Source organism: Trichechus manatus, unplaced genomic scaffold (assembly GCF_000243295.1).
Source record: "Trichechus manatus latirostris isolate Lorelei unplaced genomic scaffold, TriManLat1.0 scaffold00199, whole genome shotgun sequence".
Taxonomy (NCBI): Eukaryota; Metazoa; Chordata; class Mammalia; order Sirenia; family Trichechidae; genus Trichechus; species Trichechus manatus.
In genome coordinates, this window is record NW_004444135.1 from 3,562,685 (window position 1) to 3,581,842 (window position 19,158).

A 19,158-nucleotide genomic window follows, 5' to 3' on the forward strand; every position below is an offset into this window, starting at 1 on the left:
ACATCGTCTGATATAGTGCCAGAAGATGAGCCCCCCAGGTTGGAAGGCACCCAGAAGACAACCGGGGAAGAGCTGCCTCCTCAAAGTGGAGTTGACCTTAATGACGTGGATGGAGTCAAGCTTTTAGGACCTTCATTTGCTGATGTGGCATGACTCAAAATGAGAAGAAACAGCTGTAAACATCCATTAATAATCGGAATGTGGAAAGTATGAAGTATGAATCTAGGAAAATTGGAAATCATCAAAAATGAAATGGAATGCATAAACATTGATATCCTAGGCATTAGTGAGCTGAAATGAACTGTATTGGCCATTTTGAATCTGACAACCGTATGGTCTGCTGTGCTGGGAATGACAACTTGAAGAAGAATGGTATTGCATTCATCATCAAAAAGAACATTTCAAGACCTATCCTGAAGTACAGTGCTGTCAGTAATAGGATAATATCCATATGCCTACAAGGAAGACCAGTTAATACGACTGTTATTCAAATTTATGCACCAACCGGTAAGGCCAAAGATGAAGAAATTGAAGATTTTTACCAACTGCTTCAGCCTGAAATTGATTGAACATGCAGTCAGGATGCATTGATAATTACTAGTGATTGAAATGCAAAAGCTGGAAACAAAGAAGAAGGATCAGTAGTTGGCAAATATGGCCTTGGTGGGATTGTGTGATAGAATTTTACAAGACCAATGACTTCTTCATTGCAAATACCTTTTTTCACCAACATAAACGGTGACTATACACATGGACCTCACCAGATGGAATACACAGGAATCAAGTCAACTCCATCTGTGGAAAGAGACTATGGAAAAGCTCAATATTATCAGTCAGAACAAGGCCAGGGGCCGACAGCGGAACAGACCATCAATTGCTCATATGCAAGTTCAAGTTGAAACTGAAGAAAATTAGAAAAAGTCCACAAGAGCCAAAGTACAACTTTGAATTTAGAGACCATCTCAAGAATAGATTTGATGCATTGAACACTAATGACCAAAGACTAGACGAGTTGTGGAATGACATCAAGGACATCATACATGAAGAAAGCAAGAGGTCATTAAAAAGACAGAAAAGACCAAAATAGATGTCAGAAGAGACTCTGAAACTTGCTTTTGGATGTCTAGTAGCTAAAGCAAATGGAAGAAATGATGAAGTAAAAAAACTGAACAGAAGATTTCAAAGGCAGCTCGAGAAGACAAAGTAAAGTATTATAATGACATGTGCAAAGAACTGGAGATAGAAAACCAAAAGGGAAGAACACACTTGGCATTCCTCAAGCTGAAAGAACTGAAGAAAAAATTCAAGCCTCGAGTTGCAATAGTGAAGGATTCTATGGGGAAAATATTAAACAATGCAGGAAGCATCAAAAGAAGATGGAAGGAATACAGAGTCATTATATCAAAAAGAATTGGTCGAGGTTCAATCATTTCACGAGGTAGCGTATTATCAGGAACTGATGGTACTGCAGGAAGAAGTCCAAGCTGCACTGAAGGCATTGAAGAAAAACAAGGCTCCAGGAATTGACAGAATATCAATTGAGATGTTTCAACAAACAGATGGCAGCGCTCAGAGTGCTCACTTGTCTATGCCAAGAAATTTAGAAGACAGCTACCTGGCCAGCCAACTGGAAGAGATCCATATTTATGCCTATTCCCAAGAAAGGTGAGCCAACTGAAAGCAGAAATTATCGAACAATATTGTTAATATCACACACCAGTGAAATTTTGCTGAAGATCATTCAAAAGTGGCTGCAGCAGTATGTCGACAGGGAACTGCCAGAAATTCAGGCCGGATTCAGAAGAGGACGTGAAACCAGGATATCATTGCTCATGTCAGATGGATCCTGGCTGAAAGCAGACAATACCAGAAAGATGTTTAGCTGTGTTTTATTGACTATGCAAAGGCGTTTGACTGTGTGGATCATAACAAATTATGGCTAACATTGCAAAGAATGGGAATTCCAGAACACTTAATTGTGCTCATGAGGAACCTGTACACAGATCAAGAGGCAGCTGTTCGGACAGAACAAGGGGATACTGCGTGGTTTAAAGTCAGGAAAGGTGTGCGTCAGGGTTGCATCCGTTCACCATACCTATTCAATCTGTATGATGAGCAAATAATCTGAGAAGCTGGACTATACGGAGAAGAGAGGGGTGTCAGGTTTGGAGGAAGACTCATTAACAACCTGTGATATGCAGATGACAGAACCTTGCTTGTTGAAAGTGAAGAGGACTTGAAGCACTTACTGGTGAAGATCAAAGACCACAGTCTTCAGTAGGGATTACACCTCAACATAAAGAAAATAAAAATCCTCACAACTGGACCAGTAAGCAACATCATGATAAACCGAGAAACGACTGAAGTTGTCAAAGATTTCATTTTGCTTGGATCCACAATCAACACCCATGGAAGCAGCAGTCAGGAAATCAAAAGACGCATTGCATTGGGCAAATCTGCTGCAAAAGACCTCTTTAAAGGGTTGAAAAACAAAGATGTCACCTTGAAGACTAAGGTGCGCCTGACACAAGCCATGATATTTTCAATTGCATCATATGCGTATGAAAGCTGGACGATGAATAAGGAAGACCAAAGAAGAATTGACACCTTTGAATTGTGGTGTTGGCGAAGAGTATTGAATATACCATGGACTGTCAAAAGAACGAACAAATCTGTCTTGGAAAAAGTACAACCAGAATGCTCCATAGAAGGAAGGATGGCGAGACTACATTTTACATACTTTGGACATGTTGTTAGGGGGGGATCAGTCCCTGGAGAAGGACATCATGCTTGGTAAAGTACAGGGTCAGCAAAAAAGAGGAATACCCTCAACGAGATGGATTGACACAGTGGCTACAACAATGGGCTCAAGCATAACAACGATTGTGAGCATGGCGCAGAACTGGGCAGTGTTTCATTCTGTGGTGCATAGGGTCGCTATGAGTCGGAACCGACTTGATGGCACCTAACAACAACAACATGATTATATATAATAAACTAAAATGTATACAAATATATATAAGGGTAACGGTGATTATCTTGGAGTGATAGGATCAAGGGTAATGTTTTTATCTTATTTTTCTGATTTTCCCAAAATTTCTATAATTAGTTTTTACAATGAAAAGTAAATGTGGTTTAAAATATATGCATAGACACAAAAATGTTGACTGTTACTGGCTGCTGAGAAAAAAAAGTGAAAACATCCTTATGGCATGTCTAGGAAAATTTCAAGGAGTGGTCAAGCTTAGAGTGTTGCTGTGATGAAGTTACATTATTTTTCAAAGGGAAATTAAAGGGCATTTCAGTAAAAAGAACGAACGGCGTGGAAATAAGTGTAGACATGAGAAGGAGTAAAGAATGTCCACGGATGACTAGTAGACTTCCTGACTGTAGCTGAGAACCTCAGATTTCAGTTTGTATGTGCGACAGTTGGCCATCTGGTTTCAGTAACACTGTGTACATATCTCATCACAGAGTCTTTCACACTGCCTCCCTGGGGCTTGTTAAACTGCCGGGCAGAAGGAATTTTTGTCTTGATACCTTAGTATCTCCTAGACCTGGCACAAGGCCATGGTACACAGTGGATGCTCAAAGGTACTCTAAGAATGTTTATTGAATGTTCTTGAATGATGCTGGATGAAACTTGAACAGTTGTATAGGAGGATATCAAAAGAATAGAAGCGTTAACACTGACTATTAAACCCATTACTGTCAAATCAATTCCAACTCATAGTGCCCCTTTAGGACAGAGTAGAAGGCTGTAATCTTTATGGAAGCAGACTGCCACATGTTTCTCCCTCAGAGTGGCTGGTGGGTTTGAACTGCCAGCCTTTCAGTTAGCAGCTGAGCACTTAACCACTGTACCAACCAGAGCTCCTACGCTAACTATTAGGAGTTTTAACTTGGTAAGAATGGTATCTGGAAGCCACCATCAAGTTCTAGAGGGAAAGTTTAATTAATCAAAATGATTCCTGAGGAAGATGACTTTTATAGTGATGACCCTTTTAGAGAGAAGAAACTGAATACATAATAAAGCAGAATTATTATCAGGAGGCCACAAAAGAAGTTCCTACAGCAAGCCTACTGGGAGGTGAGACAGGTCCCTGAGCAATGATGTGGGGAAGGGAGGGAAGAGAAGAGCCAGCAATGCTGGATAGTTGAGTGACCAGAATTTCCTCAAACCAGCTTTTCTGAAAACCAAGCTACAAACTTGATGAAGAATAAGTTTAATAACAATGTCTTTTTTTATTTCTGATTTCAGACTGCATAAACCAAGAACCCAAAGACAGTGGCCCTGGAGAAGAATGTGATGGTGAGAAAAGAAAGCCCCCCTCTCCTTTCCAAGCTGTGGGCTTTAGTTTGATATGTGAGCCCTGTGATGAGACACACAGTTCCCAGTCTGGGAAGGCAGTGGTGGGGGGAAGTGGGAAGAGGTGTGTCTGTGGGTCAGCTGTGTGTCATTTAGGTTTAAGGTCAAATCTAGCCTCTGTCAACTACTAGATGCATGACCTTGGGCAAGCACCCTTCTCCAAGCCTCAGTTTTATCATTTGTACAATGGACATAATAACTATACCTACCTCATACAGTTATTGGGAAAATACTTGTAAATTTGTATCACAGTGCCTGGTGAATAGCAAACACTAAATAAAAGCTATTTATATTATTTTCTCCGTATACAAAATAAGCAATGAGTTGTATAGAATCACCATTTCTTATAGAAATGCTCCCTATCTAGGAATCTCCCCTTTTCAGATTCTGTTGTGCTGTGATTTTTGCCTATGAATATCTTTGTACATATCTGCTGGGCTGTACAGCCCTTGTGCTCTCTTTGCATTCATGTGGCTCCAGCCTGCAGTGCATTTACCTTTGATTGTGGCCCCTACAGATTGTGACAGCTGTGTGGTGACACTCCTGAATGACTTGGCCACAATGAGCGACGAGCTCCGCCTGGTCAAGTCTCAGCTACAGGGCATGAGTGCCAACGCAGGGGCTCTGGAGCAGATGAGGCACTTGGAGACCCAGACCAAGGACCTGAGGGTAAATACCCAGTGGGTCTAGCATGGTGCCTGGTCTAGAGTAGATGCTCAAGAAAAGATGCCGCATGAGTGACTACTCCTCTAACAGGAAAGAGGGAGAGGTTGGGCTTTTCTCCTTCTTCTGATTCAAATGAGGATTGGTTTTTGCTGGTAGAAAGTACTAACTAAGTTAACATTTCTAATTGAAAATTCTTTACTTACTAGTTGCTTCTGGGCTAATTTTTCTCATAGAACGTTTAGCTCAGTATTTTCCATACAGAAGGCTCTCAAAAACAGGTTTGTGTAGAACTGGTATTAATTTTTCCTTAAATATTTGATAGCCTTTACCAGTGACAGCATCTGGCCTGGGATTTTCTTTGTTTGAAGGTTTTGTTTTGTCTTGATTTGTTTTTTTTTAAACTACAGATTCCATTTAAAAAAGATATGGGACTATTTGGCTTACCTGTTTGTTTTCTTTCTCCCTTGAATGATATTTTATAGTTTGTGTCTTTCAAATAATTTGTCCTTTTCATCTAAACTGTCAAATGTATTGACATAAAATTATTGATAATGCTTCCTTATCCTTTTAATTCGTGTAGGATCTGTAGTGATGCCCTCTTGTTTAATTCCTTATATTGATAATTTGTGCCTTATCTGTTTTTTTCTTGATAATTCTGGCTAGAGATTTATCAAGTTTATTGATCTTAAAGAACTTTTAGTTTCATTGATTTCACCATTGTTTTCCTGTTTTCGATTTCATTGATTTATATTCTTATCCTTATTTTTTCTCCATTCTACTTACTTTGGTTTTTAATTTGCTCTTTGTTTTCTAGTTTCTTAAGATGAAAGCTTATTTTATTGATTCAAAACCTTTACTGTTTTCTGATATAAACATTTAGTGCTGTAAATTTGTACCACAAATTTTGAAATGTTCTGTTTTCATTTTCATGTAATTCAAAATATTTTATAATTTTCCTTGGTTCATATCTTTGACCCATGAGTTATTTAGAAGTGTGTTGTTTAATTTCCAAATTGGGGATTTCCCAAATATCTTTCTGCTGTTGATTTCTAATTTAACTCCATTGTGGTCAGAAAACATACTTTATATGATTTCAGTTCTTTTAAATGGGTTGAGGTTTGTTTTATATGCCAGGATATGGTCCATCTTGGTGAATATCCCATGTGCACGAGGAAAGAAGGTAGCCAGTAGAGTATCCTGAGAAATAATAGGGACTAAAGTGACCCCTAAGTGGCCAGAATCAGGCTCCGTGAGGGAAACAGAGGATTCCCCCACCATGAATAGAGGCTGAAAAGCCAACTCTGAAACTGACCACTGCTCACTGTTGGGCTGTAACTATGTGAAAACTGAAAAGCTAGAGGAGGCAGTCACAGCTTGGATCTGTGATATCCTCAACATCACCATAGTATACAAGTCCTGAGCTGCCAATATAAGACCTGGTCCTGAACTGATGGACTTCGGGAGGATCACAACACAGGGCACGGAGAGTGCAGAGGGAAGGAAACCTCTGACTCAGAATGAGCCTGCAAGCATTTTCATAGACAAATAACAATAAGAAAGATGCTCAGCAGAAGCAACAGACAAGAGATGAGTACACTTTCGACAAAATGAAAGTGGTGGGAAAATCTGAAAATTTCTTTGAGGAGTAACACCCAATAGAAGGAACAAGAAATTAGGAAATATAAAAAAATCCAAAAAACAAATAAATTAACAAAAACAAAACAAAACAAAAAACGGCTCACCAGAAATCGAACAAGAAGAGGTAGATATAAACATATCCAATTAAAAATGAAGGAAATAAAAAAACATAACTCACTGAAGTAAAAGATTTCAGTGGGTGAGATAATCCCTAGGCTAGACACAGTCAAAGAGGCTTTGGGGGAAAATTTAATAGGGGCTTTTGGAATGAGGGCTTGATTCTAAACCCATTAGTGACTGTAGCTAAGTAGATATAGCAAAAAAAAAATTCTATAAAAATGACTCTCTTCCATCCCATCAGGGGAAATTTAGTCCATGGTTTACAGGCTTAATACAGAGGAGAGAGAGAGAGAGAAACAAAAAAAGCCTTTATGTTTTGAGAGATGAAGAAGCCACTTCAGTTACTTTGATTTCATGAATTCAGCCCTACACTTCTTCAAAGAAGGGAAGGGAACTAACATTTTTGTACTCATACTGTGTGCCAGGCTCTGTGCTAAATACTTTACTTAACCCTCACAATATTCCATGAGGAAAATAGTGTTATTTTCACTTAAAAGGTATAGAGGAGCTAGATAACTTGTCCAAAATCACACACTAGTGTATGGCAGTTCTAGAAGAATTTGATCCAAGATCAAATTCTAAAGGCCGTGCTTTACCCACTGCACCTCTAATCCAGGCATTCTGCTAACGTTCTACATAATGATGAGCCTCAGTTTTCCCATTGTAAAGTTAAAATATCTTCTTCCTCTATCACACACACACTGTGAAAATTTGGTAGGAATAAGTATGAAAAGAGAACTAACTTTTTTTTTTTTTGGCTTTCAAGAACAAAAATTTATTTTCTCACAGCTCTGGAGGCTGGAAGTCTGAATTCATGGTGTTGGCAGGGCTGTGCTCTCTCCGTAGGCTCCAGGGGAAAATCCTTCCTTGTCTTCTTCTTCCTGGTGTTTCTTGGTGTTTCCTTGGCTTTAGAGGGATCCTCACATGCTGTCTTCCCCCTGTCTGTGTCTCCCTGTCTGTTCTCCCCTTTTATAAAACACCACTCAGAAGGGATTAGGATTAGGGCCCACCCTAACATCTTCAAAGAAAGACCCTATTTTCCCAAATGAGGTCACATTCACAGGTACAGGGGTTAGGACTTCAATATATCTTTTTTTAGACACTCTGTGAGAACTGACATTTTTGAATGCACGTGTGTGCATGACGTTTTATAATATATTAGCTCATTAATCATCAAAAGCAACTGCAGTTAATACTGTAATCCCCAGTTTACTGATGAAGGAGATAAGGTTCAATAAGGCTCAGCTAGTAAGTGGTGTACTGAGAGTTTGAACATAAATCTTTTTAGCTCTAAAGCCTGTGTTGTCTTACTCAACGCTGGCTCTCAAATATGAATCTAGGTAAAAGTATTGCTTTTCCTTGTGAATTTTTTCCAAGGTATTAATACATCTTTCCAATAAATTGAAAATAATCATTACTGTAGATATTATATGCAGCAATGTCACCCTCTAAAAATAATGAGGCATTTGGACAGGAGACTGGATTCTGGTCCTGAATCAGTCACTGATCATTATATGACCATGAACAAGTTCCTCAACTTCTTTGGGCTTCTGTTTTTTCATTTGTAAAATGAGGATATTCAGTTAAATGAGCTATCATTCCCCTCTAGCTCTACAATTCTTAAAATCTAATGGTCCCTTCAATAAAGGAGCCATACTGTCTGTTTTCAGTATTATTAGCTTAAATATACCAAAAAAAAAAAAAAAAAATGCAAACCTGTTGCCAATTCCGACTCATAGCAACCCTACATAAGTTTTTAAAAAACTGAATTGATTATAGAATCTAGAAGTTAATATTTCAGATAAGTAGTATCACCCTCATTTCTGTAAGGTTAGGTCAGTAAACTATCTCTTCTCTTCACTTTTTAAAAATTTGCTACTTTATTTTAGAACCATATCACAATTTACATTGGAAAGTAAATTCTTCATGTAGCCTATTTCGAAGAACCACATTTTTTCTGTAGAACCAGCATTGCTAAATGAATCTTTTGATATCATTAGCAGGTTGTACAGGGTTGTTAGGACTTTCAATTTCTGCTCTAAAGTGAGATTAACTTTGTATTTTATTTTCAGAATCAGTTGCTCAACTACCGTTCTACCATTTCAAATCACAGATCAAAAATGGATGGCCTAGAAAAAGAACTGAGTAATTTGAATCGTGAATTTGACACTCTGCAAGAAAAGGTAATGTGTTAGGTCAATTACCTTAGTTTTCTTTTTTTTAATTTCAAAGTGTTTAATATTTTTTCCCTGTAAACTGATCAATTTATTTTTTATACAGGTTCAAATGAATTCCAGAAAAGCACAAACATTATATAACAATGTTGATCAGACACTCCAAAGTGCAAAAGAGCTGGACACAAAGATTAAAAACATCATCAGGAATGTTCACAGTAAGAAGGGCTGTTTAGTCCAATTAAATACTTTTTATTACATGGCCTTTATTGTACACTGAAAATTTTCTTTTTAAGCGTTCAACATTATGAGAAAGGTCCTGTGTTGACTCATATGAATCCTCCATAAAAATCTCTAACTTTTTTTTTTCAGTAGTCGTCTGGAGCCCAGAATTCTAAGTTTAATAAACTATTCAATGTTTTCTAGTTCTCTTGAAGCAGATATCTGGGACAGGTGGAGAAGGAAACAACCTGCCTTCAGGAGATTTTTCCAAAGAGTTGGCGGAAGCAGAACGCATGATGAGGGAAATGCGGAACCGCAACTTTGGAAAGCAGCTGAGAGAAGCCGAAACAGAGAAAAGGGAGGCTCAACTCCGTAAGAATTTTCCCGAAATCTGCATCCATTTTGTTCTAACTAGATTGAAATATCATGTGCAAAGTAGAATCCCTAGTTACAGGTGGAAAACCTCATTGTCCCTGTGTGTATGGCTATTAAAGTATCACAGGAATATATTGTGCTCTGGTACAAGTGGGTAGCTCCACAGGAGACCAAGAGTCCTTTATCCAAGTTACCAAAAGGTTCTAGAATATAACATCTTACCATCACCCCCCCAAAAAAAACTTCTCCTAAAAGTTAGCTATTGATGCCTCATATTCCTTTTTAACTACAATTTCATTCTTTTAACTTTCTTTCAGCTCTTCCCAACTTTCTCATTATATCATTTTTTTAAATTATTATACTTTAGATGAAGGTCTACAGAACAAACTAGCTTCTCATTAAACAATTAGAACACATAGTGTCTTGTGACATTGGTTACCAGCCCCGTGACATATCAACACTCTCCCTTCTCGACCTTGGGTTCCCCATTACCAGCTTTCCTGTCCCCTCCTGCCTTCTCATCCTTGCCCCTGGGCTGGTGTGGCCCTTCAGTCTCATTTTGTTTTACGGGCCTGTCGAATCTTTGGCTAAAGGATGAACCTCAGGAGTGACTTCATTACTGAGCTAAAAGAGTGTCCAGAGGACATTATATCTTTTTTTTAAGCATTGGATTTTTAAATGAGAAATTGGTGTTAGCACTACTATTTCAAAAACAAAAAATGGATATACTAGAAATTAACTGTCTATATTGAATGGTTTTGACTAGGGAAAGTGCCTCATTAGCTCAAAACGATGAGCAATATGAGTTGAGTGCCTGCTTTTTTCAAATACTGATACTTATTTCCTAGTAAAATGATGTATCAATGATTAATGTACAGATAGGACCAGTTTTCTTTTAGCATTTGTATTATTTAAATTTAATATTAGTCTGGTAAGGAGAGAGAATTAGTAGTGGAAAAAGCATGTTTTTAATACTCCAGCAGATCTCATTCAAGTCCCAAGCCTGACCAGTCTTATAACCGTGGGGAGATCACCTCATTTCTCTGTGCCTCCATTTCCTTGTGTGATACATGAGGATGATAATTATCGTTTTCATGGGGCTTTTATGAGTGTGCAGTGAGGCAGTGTGTACAACACACACACAGGTGCTTGGGTAAACATTCCTTTCCTTTCCCATTCCTTCACAAGTTCAAGGAAATGCATGCAATTAGCAGAAACTCAGTTCTCCCTCTGCAGTCTCTAAATTAGCTTCAATATAGTCATCTCTTACATGGAAAACATAAAATGGTGTGTTACAGTGCTGACTCGGATAAGAAGCTGGCTGGAAAACCACCAGGTGGAGAACAGTGGACTTGTTAGGAGTATACAAGATTCTTTAAATGAATATGAAGCCAAACTCAATGACCTTCATGGGGCTCTACAGGAGGCAACTGCCCAAGCAAAGCAGGCCACTGACCTCAACCAAGACAATGAGAGAGCTTTGGAAGCCATCAAGGTGAGTTCACGGCTGGAGTCCACATACTTTCGTTAATGATAAAAGTGAGGGAAGCAAGCAACTTTATTATGACTAAGCTAGTCGGTATGTCTAGTTGTTGTTGTTAGCTGGTGTTGAGAAGAAATGCTGCCCGGTCCTGTGCCATCCTCATGATTGGTTGTGATCCATAGGATTTTCACTGGCTGATTTTTGGAAGTAGATCTCCAGGCCTTTCTTACTAGTTCATCTTGGTCCGGAAGCTCCACTGAAACGTGTTCAGCATCCTAGCAACATGCAAGCTGTCTCTTATAGATGGGCCTCTTACAGATTACCGCTTCAAACTTATCCAACAGAAATGAGGCACTAATGCAAAATCAAAAGTTGTTTCTATTCCTCAGCTAACAGAAAAGATTCTGAACTTAAACCACAGAAAAAACTGCTTCACCCCCACCTCTGGCTGCAAGAGCATTGGAGGAATAATATTGCCAACTAGATGAGAAATTAAACTAATTATAATTAACTAAAAGTGTATATTTTATGTTTTAAACAACTTAGCTTATATGTTGGATATGTAACAATCATTATCATAATCACCAGCTGAGTCATTTTAAGCCATTACCTGCTTTATAGGAAATAAGTTAAAGTACAGGCTGCATACAGAAGCTTCAGCGACAGAATTTAGAGCTGAGATTCTATAGCATACATTTTTAATGGTGAACATCATAAGCTAGAACAACAGCACAAACATGAGGAGTTAAGAAATGACAGAAGGAGCCCTGGTGGCACAAATGGTTAAGCCCTGGCTGCTGAACGAAAGGTCGGTGGTTGGATCCCACCCAGCAGGTCCCGGGGAGAAAGAGCTGGCAGTCTGCTCCCATAAAGATTACAGCCCAGAAAACCTTATGAGGCAGTTCTGCTCTGTCACCTGGGGTCACCATGAAGCAACTCGACGGCACCTAACAATCACAACAGGAAATGACAGTAAGATCAAAGTAGAATAACAAAGGGCTGACCCCAAAAAGGAAGAACTGGGTAAAATAAAATAAAGAAGATGTCAGCCGATGACTATATGCTTAGCTCCCAAGTCCTCATTAGGTAGTGACACCTTGGCTTGGCTTCTAGAAGTCACTGGTTATACCAAGGAGAGGGAGCAGGACCCAATTTTATGGGTCTCTGAACTTTGGGAGCCTTCTGACCTAGCATTCTCAGCTCCTATGTCCTCTCCCATTGAAGTTACCTCCAGATCCTCATTAGGACTGGCATGTAGAGTGTGCTGATGGTTGGTGCTAGTTTAGTTAGTTAAAATTCCTCATTCTGTCCCACAAACTAGAGCTAGAACATATATCCACCTCATTGGCCGAGCTGACCCTAGTGTAGAACCTCCTCCAGCAGTAATGGTGGTTGTCCAGTTGGCATATAGTTTAAGAAAACTATGGCGCCACTCCCCCACTGCAAAGACACCAGATTTCCCATCATGTTGTGGTTGTCTTGATGATCTTTAAGTCAACACATTCAAGAAAACATTCTGGCTCTGAAATTACTTCTGTGCTGTTGTCTGATAAATGTGTCTGTGTCTCTTGATAATATATCATGCAGCTCAAGTACGTATTCTTTGTATTCTCTCCAGAGACAAGTTAAAGAAATAAATTCCCTGCAGAGCGATTTTACCAAATATCTCACCACTGCAGACGCTTCCTTGCTGCAAACCAACATCGTGCTTAAGCTGACGGAGAAAAGCCAGAAGGTAAGGAAGACACTTGTTCTCTAGAAATTCTAAAAACACTTAAGTTATATTGCAGTGAAACTATAAGATGGACTGACCTATTTTTTTCTAAGTCTATGTCTCTTAAATGGAAGATCCCAAAATGCTAACAGTTGTTCTCGCTTAGGGGAGGGGTGTGAATGAGCTCTTTTCTATGTGTCTAGCGTCTTCTCTAATTTGTCCGCAATAAGGAAATTCTACTTTTATGATAACAAAAAATCGTGATGCTATTTTAAAAATGTTAGGCATATCTTTGTTAACAGAAAACATTTAGGACTAATAAAAGTTTTACAAAATTTTTTAGCAGCTCAATGGCCATTTTGAAAATATCTATAATAGTAATTTCTAAATCAGGAAAAAAAGTGTTTTGCTTTAGTACAACTTCACTTTAATGACAATAGTGTATTTCTACAAAACTTATCACAGAGGGTACCTACCATCAAGAAAATGTTCAAAATGCCTTTAAGATCTGAAGGAATATTTTCAGTGTCACTATCAGAAGGAAACCAAGGATTAATTGGTCTGGTAAATGGGTTTAGAAAACATAATTTCTCTTTGCTATCTCCTGGAAATATGTCATCTATGACAGAGTTCAAGAAAATGGTATACATAGTCTTTGCTTAAATTTATATTGTCTTGTTTTACTTGGGAAAAAAAAAAAAAACAGGACTATGAAAAATTAGCTGCCACCTTAAATGCAGCAAGACAAGAACTAAGTGACAAAGTGACAGAACTTTCCAAATCTGCTGGCAAAGAATCACTGGTGGTGGAGGCAGAGAAGCACGCTCAGTCTTTACAGGAGCTGGCGAAGCAACTGGAAGAGTGAGTAGATGGCCGCAGTGGGTGTGCCGTTTGCGCGTGGCATTGTCCTGAGCCATGTGTGAAATCCCTCCCCTTTGCTAGCCGGGTCTCCAGAACAGGGTGGAGGGATGGGAGAGCAAAGCTGAGCCCAGCCGTGAGAACCGGGGCACAGGCCAGAATCAGACCAGCAGCAAGAAAGCTCATTCCCAGCCTCGTCCATTGGGGCAGGCAAAGCTGTAAAGTCCACGACCTTGGGTCTTGATCGGCCAAAAGAAGTAAGAAGGCTCCAGTGGCCTGGGCTGCAGGCAGGGGAAGGCTGCTGGAGGACTTAAGTCATACAATCTTCCAGGATCAAGAGAAACGCCAGTGGGGATGAGCTAGTGCGCCGTGCGGTGGATGCTGCCACTGCCTACGAGAACATCATCAACGCCATCAAAGCGGCCGAGGATGCAGCCAACAAGGCCACAAGTGCATCAGAGTCTGCTCTCCAGGTGAGCACCTGCATTTCTGGAAGATGGCATGTTTTTTTATGTTCTTTCACGGTGCACTGAGAAATATAAAAATGCATTTTTTTCTCAGAATTTGTTATACAGAATAGATTTGAACTTGCTCTAGATATGGGCCATTTCTGTGTTTACTTTACTGTTTGATATATGTTGTTGTTGGTTGCCATCGAGTCAGTTTCAACTCAGGGTGACCCCGTGTGCATCAGAGTAGAACTGTTCCATAGAGTTTTCAAGGCTGTGACCTTTTGGAAGCAGGTTACCAGGCCTGTTTTCCAAGGTGCCTCTGGGTTGGTTCCAACCACCAACTTTTTGGCTAGTAGTTGAGCGCTTAACTGTTTGCACCACCTAGGGACTCTTCTTGATGTATGTAGCACAATTTAAAAAACTAATCTTGTGAAACCAGATAGAAATAACATTGATTATCAATATTAAACCAAAATAATATATTCTGTTTCTACCAGGTATGCTTTTATAATGTGACTAAGTATTAATATTTACCAAAAAAGAGAAATTTTTCTAAGCAATTTGATACATATTTTCTCCCATTTGGTCTTGTCTACCTCGGCATGTCTGTGGAGTCCTTTGGGATCTTAAATGCACTTTATACTATTCCTATATCTGAATAAAAAGAACAAAAACATTAGCTATCAAAGAGTTGGGAGGCAGACCTCCTTGGAAGATTGAAGACTTTATCTCCTAAATCTTAAAAACCTGAAGCCAACTAAGTTCTGTCTTCATTACTGTAGGAGATCTTACACAAGTGAGCAACTGAGACAGGGTCAGAGGGGACAGATTTGAGTCATATAAGGTGGAGTGTAAGTTAGACAGTTGTTGTCGTGTGTCATCTAGTCGGTTCTGACTCATAGTGACCCTGTAGGACAGAGTAGAACTTCCTCGTAGGGTTTCCAAGGAGCAGCTGGTGGATTCGAACTGCTGACCTTTTGGTCAGTAGCCTGAGTTCTTAACCGCTTGGCCACCAGGGCAGTAGGTAAGACTTAATGACTGCAGATGTTGTGAAGCTCCAGCTCACCATGACCGAGATGGACCAGGCAGTCTCCTTTTCTGGCTGCTCTGAAGAGGGATGGATTGGTGGCTGTTCTCTGGTCTGAACATGGGCCTGGCCAGGGGGTAGAAATCAGTGACCTTCAATGAGGAAATACTGAAAAAATGAAACTGTGTCTAGAAGGTGTCACATAATTTGTCAGCATTAGTCACCGGCGATGGGGCCGCCTCTCCAAGCCAAATCTGTCTGCCTAGAGCTCTAACTGTATCTTAGGGAACAGTCTTCTTCCATCCTCCCTCTTCCCCCGAGCTTCATCTTTTAAAGATTGAAGATAAGGGCTTTAGGGTAGGATGAAAAATCTTACTCTGTATTTCCTAAGGTATTCCATATGTTTAAGGCTCATAAATGCTTTCCTTTCAGACAGTGATAAAGGAAGATCTTCCAGGAAAAGCCAAACTTCTGAGTTCCGACAGTGATAAACTGTTAAATAAAGCCAACATGACACAGACAAAGCTACGGCAAGGTACGGGGTGGCGGGGGTGGGGGAAAGGCAGGGATAGTCAAGGGCTTAAAAATGACCTAGAGGACAAGGAGGGGCAGCCCTAGAAGCAAATACTCTTTTTGAATCCTAATGTCAAGGCAGATGGATACTTTTTTTTTTACAATTGTACTTTAGATGAAGGTTTACAGAGCAAACAAGTTTCTCATTAAACAATTAACACACATACTGTTTTGTGACATTGGTTGCCAACCCCATGACATGTCAACACTCTCCCCTTCTCAGCCTTGGGTTCCCCATTACCAGCTTTCCTGTCCCCCGCTGCCTTCTCGTCCTTGCCCCTGGGCTGGTGTGCCCATTTAGTCTCGTTTTGTTTTATGGGCCTGTCTGATCTTTGGCTAAAGGGTGAACCTCAGTAGTGGCTTCTTTAATGAGCTATAAGGGTATCTGGGGGCCATACTCTTGGGATTTCGCCAGTCTCTGTCAGACCAGTAAGTCTAGTCTTTTTTTGTGTGTGTGAGCTAGAATTTTGTACTACATTTTTCGTCAGCTCTGTCTGGGACCCTCTATTGTGATCCCTGTCAGGGCAGTCGGTAGTAGTAGCCAGGCACCATCTAGTTGTACTGGACTCAGTCTGGTGGAGGCTGTGGTACTCTGTCCTATAGGGTCGCTGTGAGTTAGAACCAACTCAACAGCATCTAACAACAACAACAACAGTGCCAGACAGGAGCCCTAGTGGCACGATGGTTAAGCACTCGGCTGCTAACTGAAAGGTCGGCAATTCGAACCCACTAGCCGCCCTGAGGGAGAAAAGACCTGATGATCTGCTCGCATAAAGATTACAGCCTGGGAAACCGTATGGGGCAGTTCTGCTCTGTCACATGGGGTCACTGTGAGTCAGAGTCGACTCGATGGTACACAACAACAGCAGTACTAGATACCACACTATGTGTTAGAACACCACAGGGAGCAAGACAAACGCATCCCCTTCCTTCACTCAGCAGAGTCTTTGAACTCAGCAGAGTAGAAGTTAAGGCCTCTCCCCGCTAAGTTATTTAGCCTCTCCCTTTCTTTGTGTGTATTTCCAAGGAGTCTGATACCACATGGCTGTGGTAGTCTCCAAGTCTCTGTACCAGGAGGGCCCTGGAGATGTGGGTCTGGACACACTGCAGTGGGCATCTCTGGTATGACTGCTAAGATGCAACTCTACTCAATGCTGTGCAGACTCTGGCTACTTCAGGGTCCACAGATACCAGTGGAGGGTCAGTATCCACAGAGTAATTATGTCTTCATGCTTTATTTTAGAAATCAGTCCTGCTGTCAACAACCTACAGGAAACCCTGCATACTGTGACTGTTCAGAAAGGGCAGATAGAGACCAATCTCACTACTGTTCGTGATGATCTTCGTGGGATACAGAGAGGTCAGCGTCTCTCTAGCCCCTTGTACTTGACTTCTGTTGTTGAAGATCTTAGATATGTATGCCTCCCTTTTTGTGTGTGCAATAGGTGACATCAGTGGTATGATCAATAGTGCCAAGAACATGGTCCGAAATGCGAACGACGTCACAAGTGAAGTTCTGGACGGGCTCAGCCCCATTCAGACTGATGTGAAAAGAATTAGTGATACCTATGGGAGCACGCAGAGTGAAGACTTCAACAAGGCTCTGACTGATGCGGATAACTCAGGTACCAGGCATTTTTGGGCCAGAATGTATTATCCATTTATTTTCTCCATTGTTATGGGTTTTGGGTCCATCTTAGTTCTTCCTGGATCCTGGGTGGCATAATGGTTAAGATCTATGGCTGCTAACTAAAAAGTTCAGCAGTTTGAATCCACCAGCTGCTCCTTGGAAACCCTATGGGGCAGTTCTACTCTGTCCTATAGGGTCGCTACGAGTCAGAATCTACTTGGCGGCAACAAGTTTGGTTTTTTTGGTTTTAGTTCTTCCCTGGTAAAGTTTGATCACAGAAATTAAGACATTAGAAATTAGCTTCACATAATAAATTCAAAGTGGTATTCTATTAGTTAAATTAGACCAGGTAGGATTTCTTTTTTAATCTACTGGCAACGCTGTTGATTCTACCCCTTGTAAACCAGTTGCTGTCAAGTCAATTTTGACTCATGGTGACCATGTGAGTCAGAGTATAACTGTGCTCCATAGGGTTTTCAGTAGCTGATTTTTTGGAAGTAGATTGCCAAGCCTTTCTTCCAAGGTGCCTCTGGGTGGGCCTGAACCTCCAGCCTTCTAGTTAGCAGCTAAGCGTGTTAACAGTTTATACCACCCAGGGACTTCTTCCCCGTTAGAGAGTGGAAGTTTAGGTCTCTGAATCATGAAGTATTGAATTATGATTGATGTTAAGTATCAGAAACAAAGATTTGTTTTTTTTTTCCTGATAGTAGTTAAGAAAGAGGATTTGATACCTAGCAGCAGAATAAAATCCATGATACATTTAGAAAGGATATTACCTGATTCTAATCCATCCTGTCCAACAGTTGGGGCTCAAACATATCACTTAACACTTCCTATTAGTAAGAACATCTGTATTTAACCTATTCTCAACTCACAATTATAAATTTCTGTTTTCTAATGTCACCAACAGTAACAAAATTAACCAACAAACTGCCCAGTCTTTTGAGCAAGATTGAAAGTATCAACCAACAGCTGTTGCCACTGGGAAACATCTCTGACAATGTGGACCGCATACGAGAGTTAATTCAGCAGGCCAGAGATGCTGCAAATAAGGTGGGTATGTCCCTGTGTGGCTGGTCGTCAAGGCTAGTTCTTTGATAAGTTACCACCTTTATGGAGAAAGGAAGGCAATTACTGACTCAAGAGTCAGTTGTCCTTCTTGCCCTAATTCTTTGGTTGCTTGAAATATGGAAATTGATTTCCTCCTGTCGTCCTTCATAGGTACACGTCACCTTAATCCCCTAAATTATCTGGTATGTCAGGGACCTGGAGTGGTTTCCTCCCCAACTGAGTTTTCACAAGCAGGAAGAAGGATTTTGATCCAGGCCCCAGTTAATAAATTGTTATTGCAAGTTAAAGTGAAGGTTTTGTGAGCAGAATGTGCTAATATGATATTACACAAGAGCTACTTTCTTATTGTAGCTTGAAGGCTGTAGAATCCACCTTTATTGAGAAAGGAGGAATGGTTCCTACCAGCCTGGGCAATGTTCTAATCACAGGATTACAGCAATTTTTCATCATTGGAGCACTGATTGATCAGCCTTCCTAATTTTAACCTGGCATCATTGGCTTGAATTGCTGACACTCCTCTCTTACAATTTGTTTTGTATTAGAATAATATAAATGAACTATATTTCTTGATGGTTTCAATCCAGCCTCCTGCAAGATGTTTGAAGGTAGAGGGTTGGAAAGCCAAGTCAGGCTCTCTGTGTTCTGGTGGTATCACGATTGATTTCTAGACTCAATATGACTTCTTTTGAGCCTCAGAATCTGCCCTTTCTTCTAGAAAAGAGAAGTACTCCCAAAGTAAAGCCTTTAACAAGAAAACAAAGCATAGGGCAGAGTTTGGAAGAAACT

At 40.2% G+C, this 19,158-nt stretch overlaps 1 protein-coding gene across 4 annotated transcripts in view; it reads left to right on the plus strand.

The window, feature by feature from the left end:
* The window catches only part of LAMA3 (laminin subunit alpha 3), a 330,267-nt gene that overhangs the window by 264,626 nt on the left and 46,483 nt on the right, over window positions 1-19,158 (plus strand). For 2 of the 4 annotated variants that reach the window (XM_004387926.1, XM_004387927.1), the window contains 13 exons: window positions 4,262-4,312; window positions 4,887-5,038; window positions 8,866-8,976; window positions 9,074-9,185; window positions 9,394-9,561; window positions 10,863-11,059; window positions 12,666-12,782; window positions 13,468-13,622; window positions 13,951-14,092; window positions 15,531-15,633; window positions 16,915-17,031; window positions 17,117-17,296; window positions 18,212-18,354. In XM_004387926.1, the coding sequence (XP_004387983.1) occupies window positions 4,262-4,312; window positions 4,887-5,038; window positions 8,866-8,976; window positions 9,074-9,185; window positions 9,394-9,561; window positions 10,863-11,059; window positions 12,666-12,782; window positions 13,468-13,622; window positions 13,951-14,092; window positions 15,531-15,633; window positions 16,915-17,031; window positions 17,117-17,296; window positions 18,212-18,354 (1,748 nt within the window). The remainder of the gene's footprint in view (window positions 1-4,261; window positions 4,313-4,886; window positions 5,039-8,865; window positions 8,977-9,073; window positions 9,186-9,393; window positions 9,562-10,862; window positions 11,060-12,665; window positions 12,783-13,467; window positions 13,623-13,950; window positions 14,093-15,530; window positions 15,634-16,914; window positions 17,032-17,116; window positions 17,297-18,211; window positions 18,355-19,158) is intronic. The other 2 variants (XM_023742062.1, XM_004387928.1) reach the window with 1 other exon arrangement.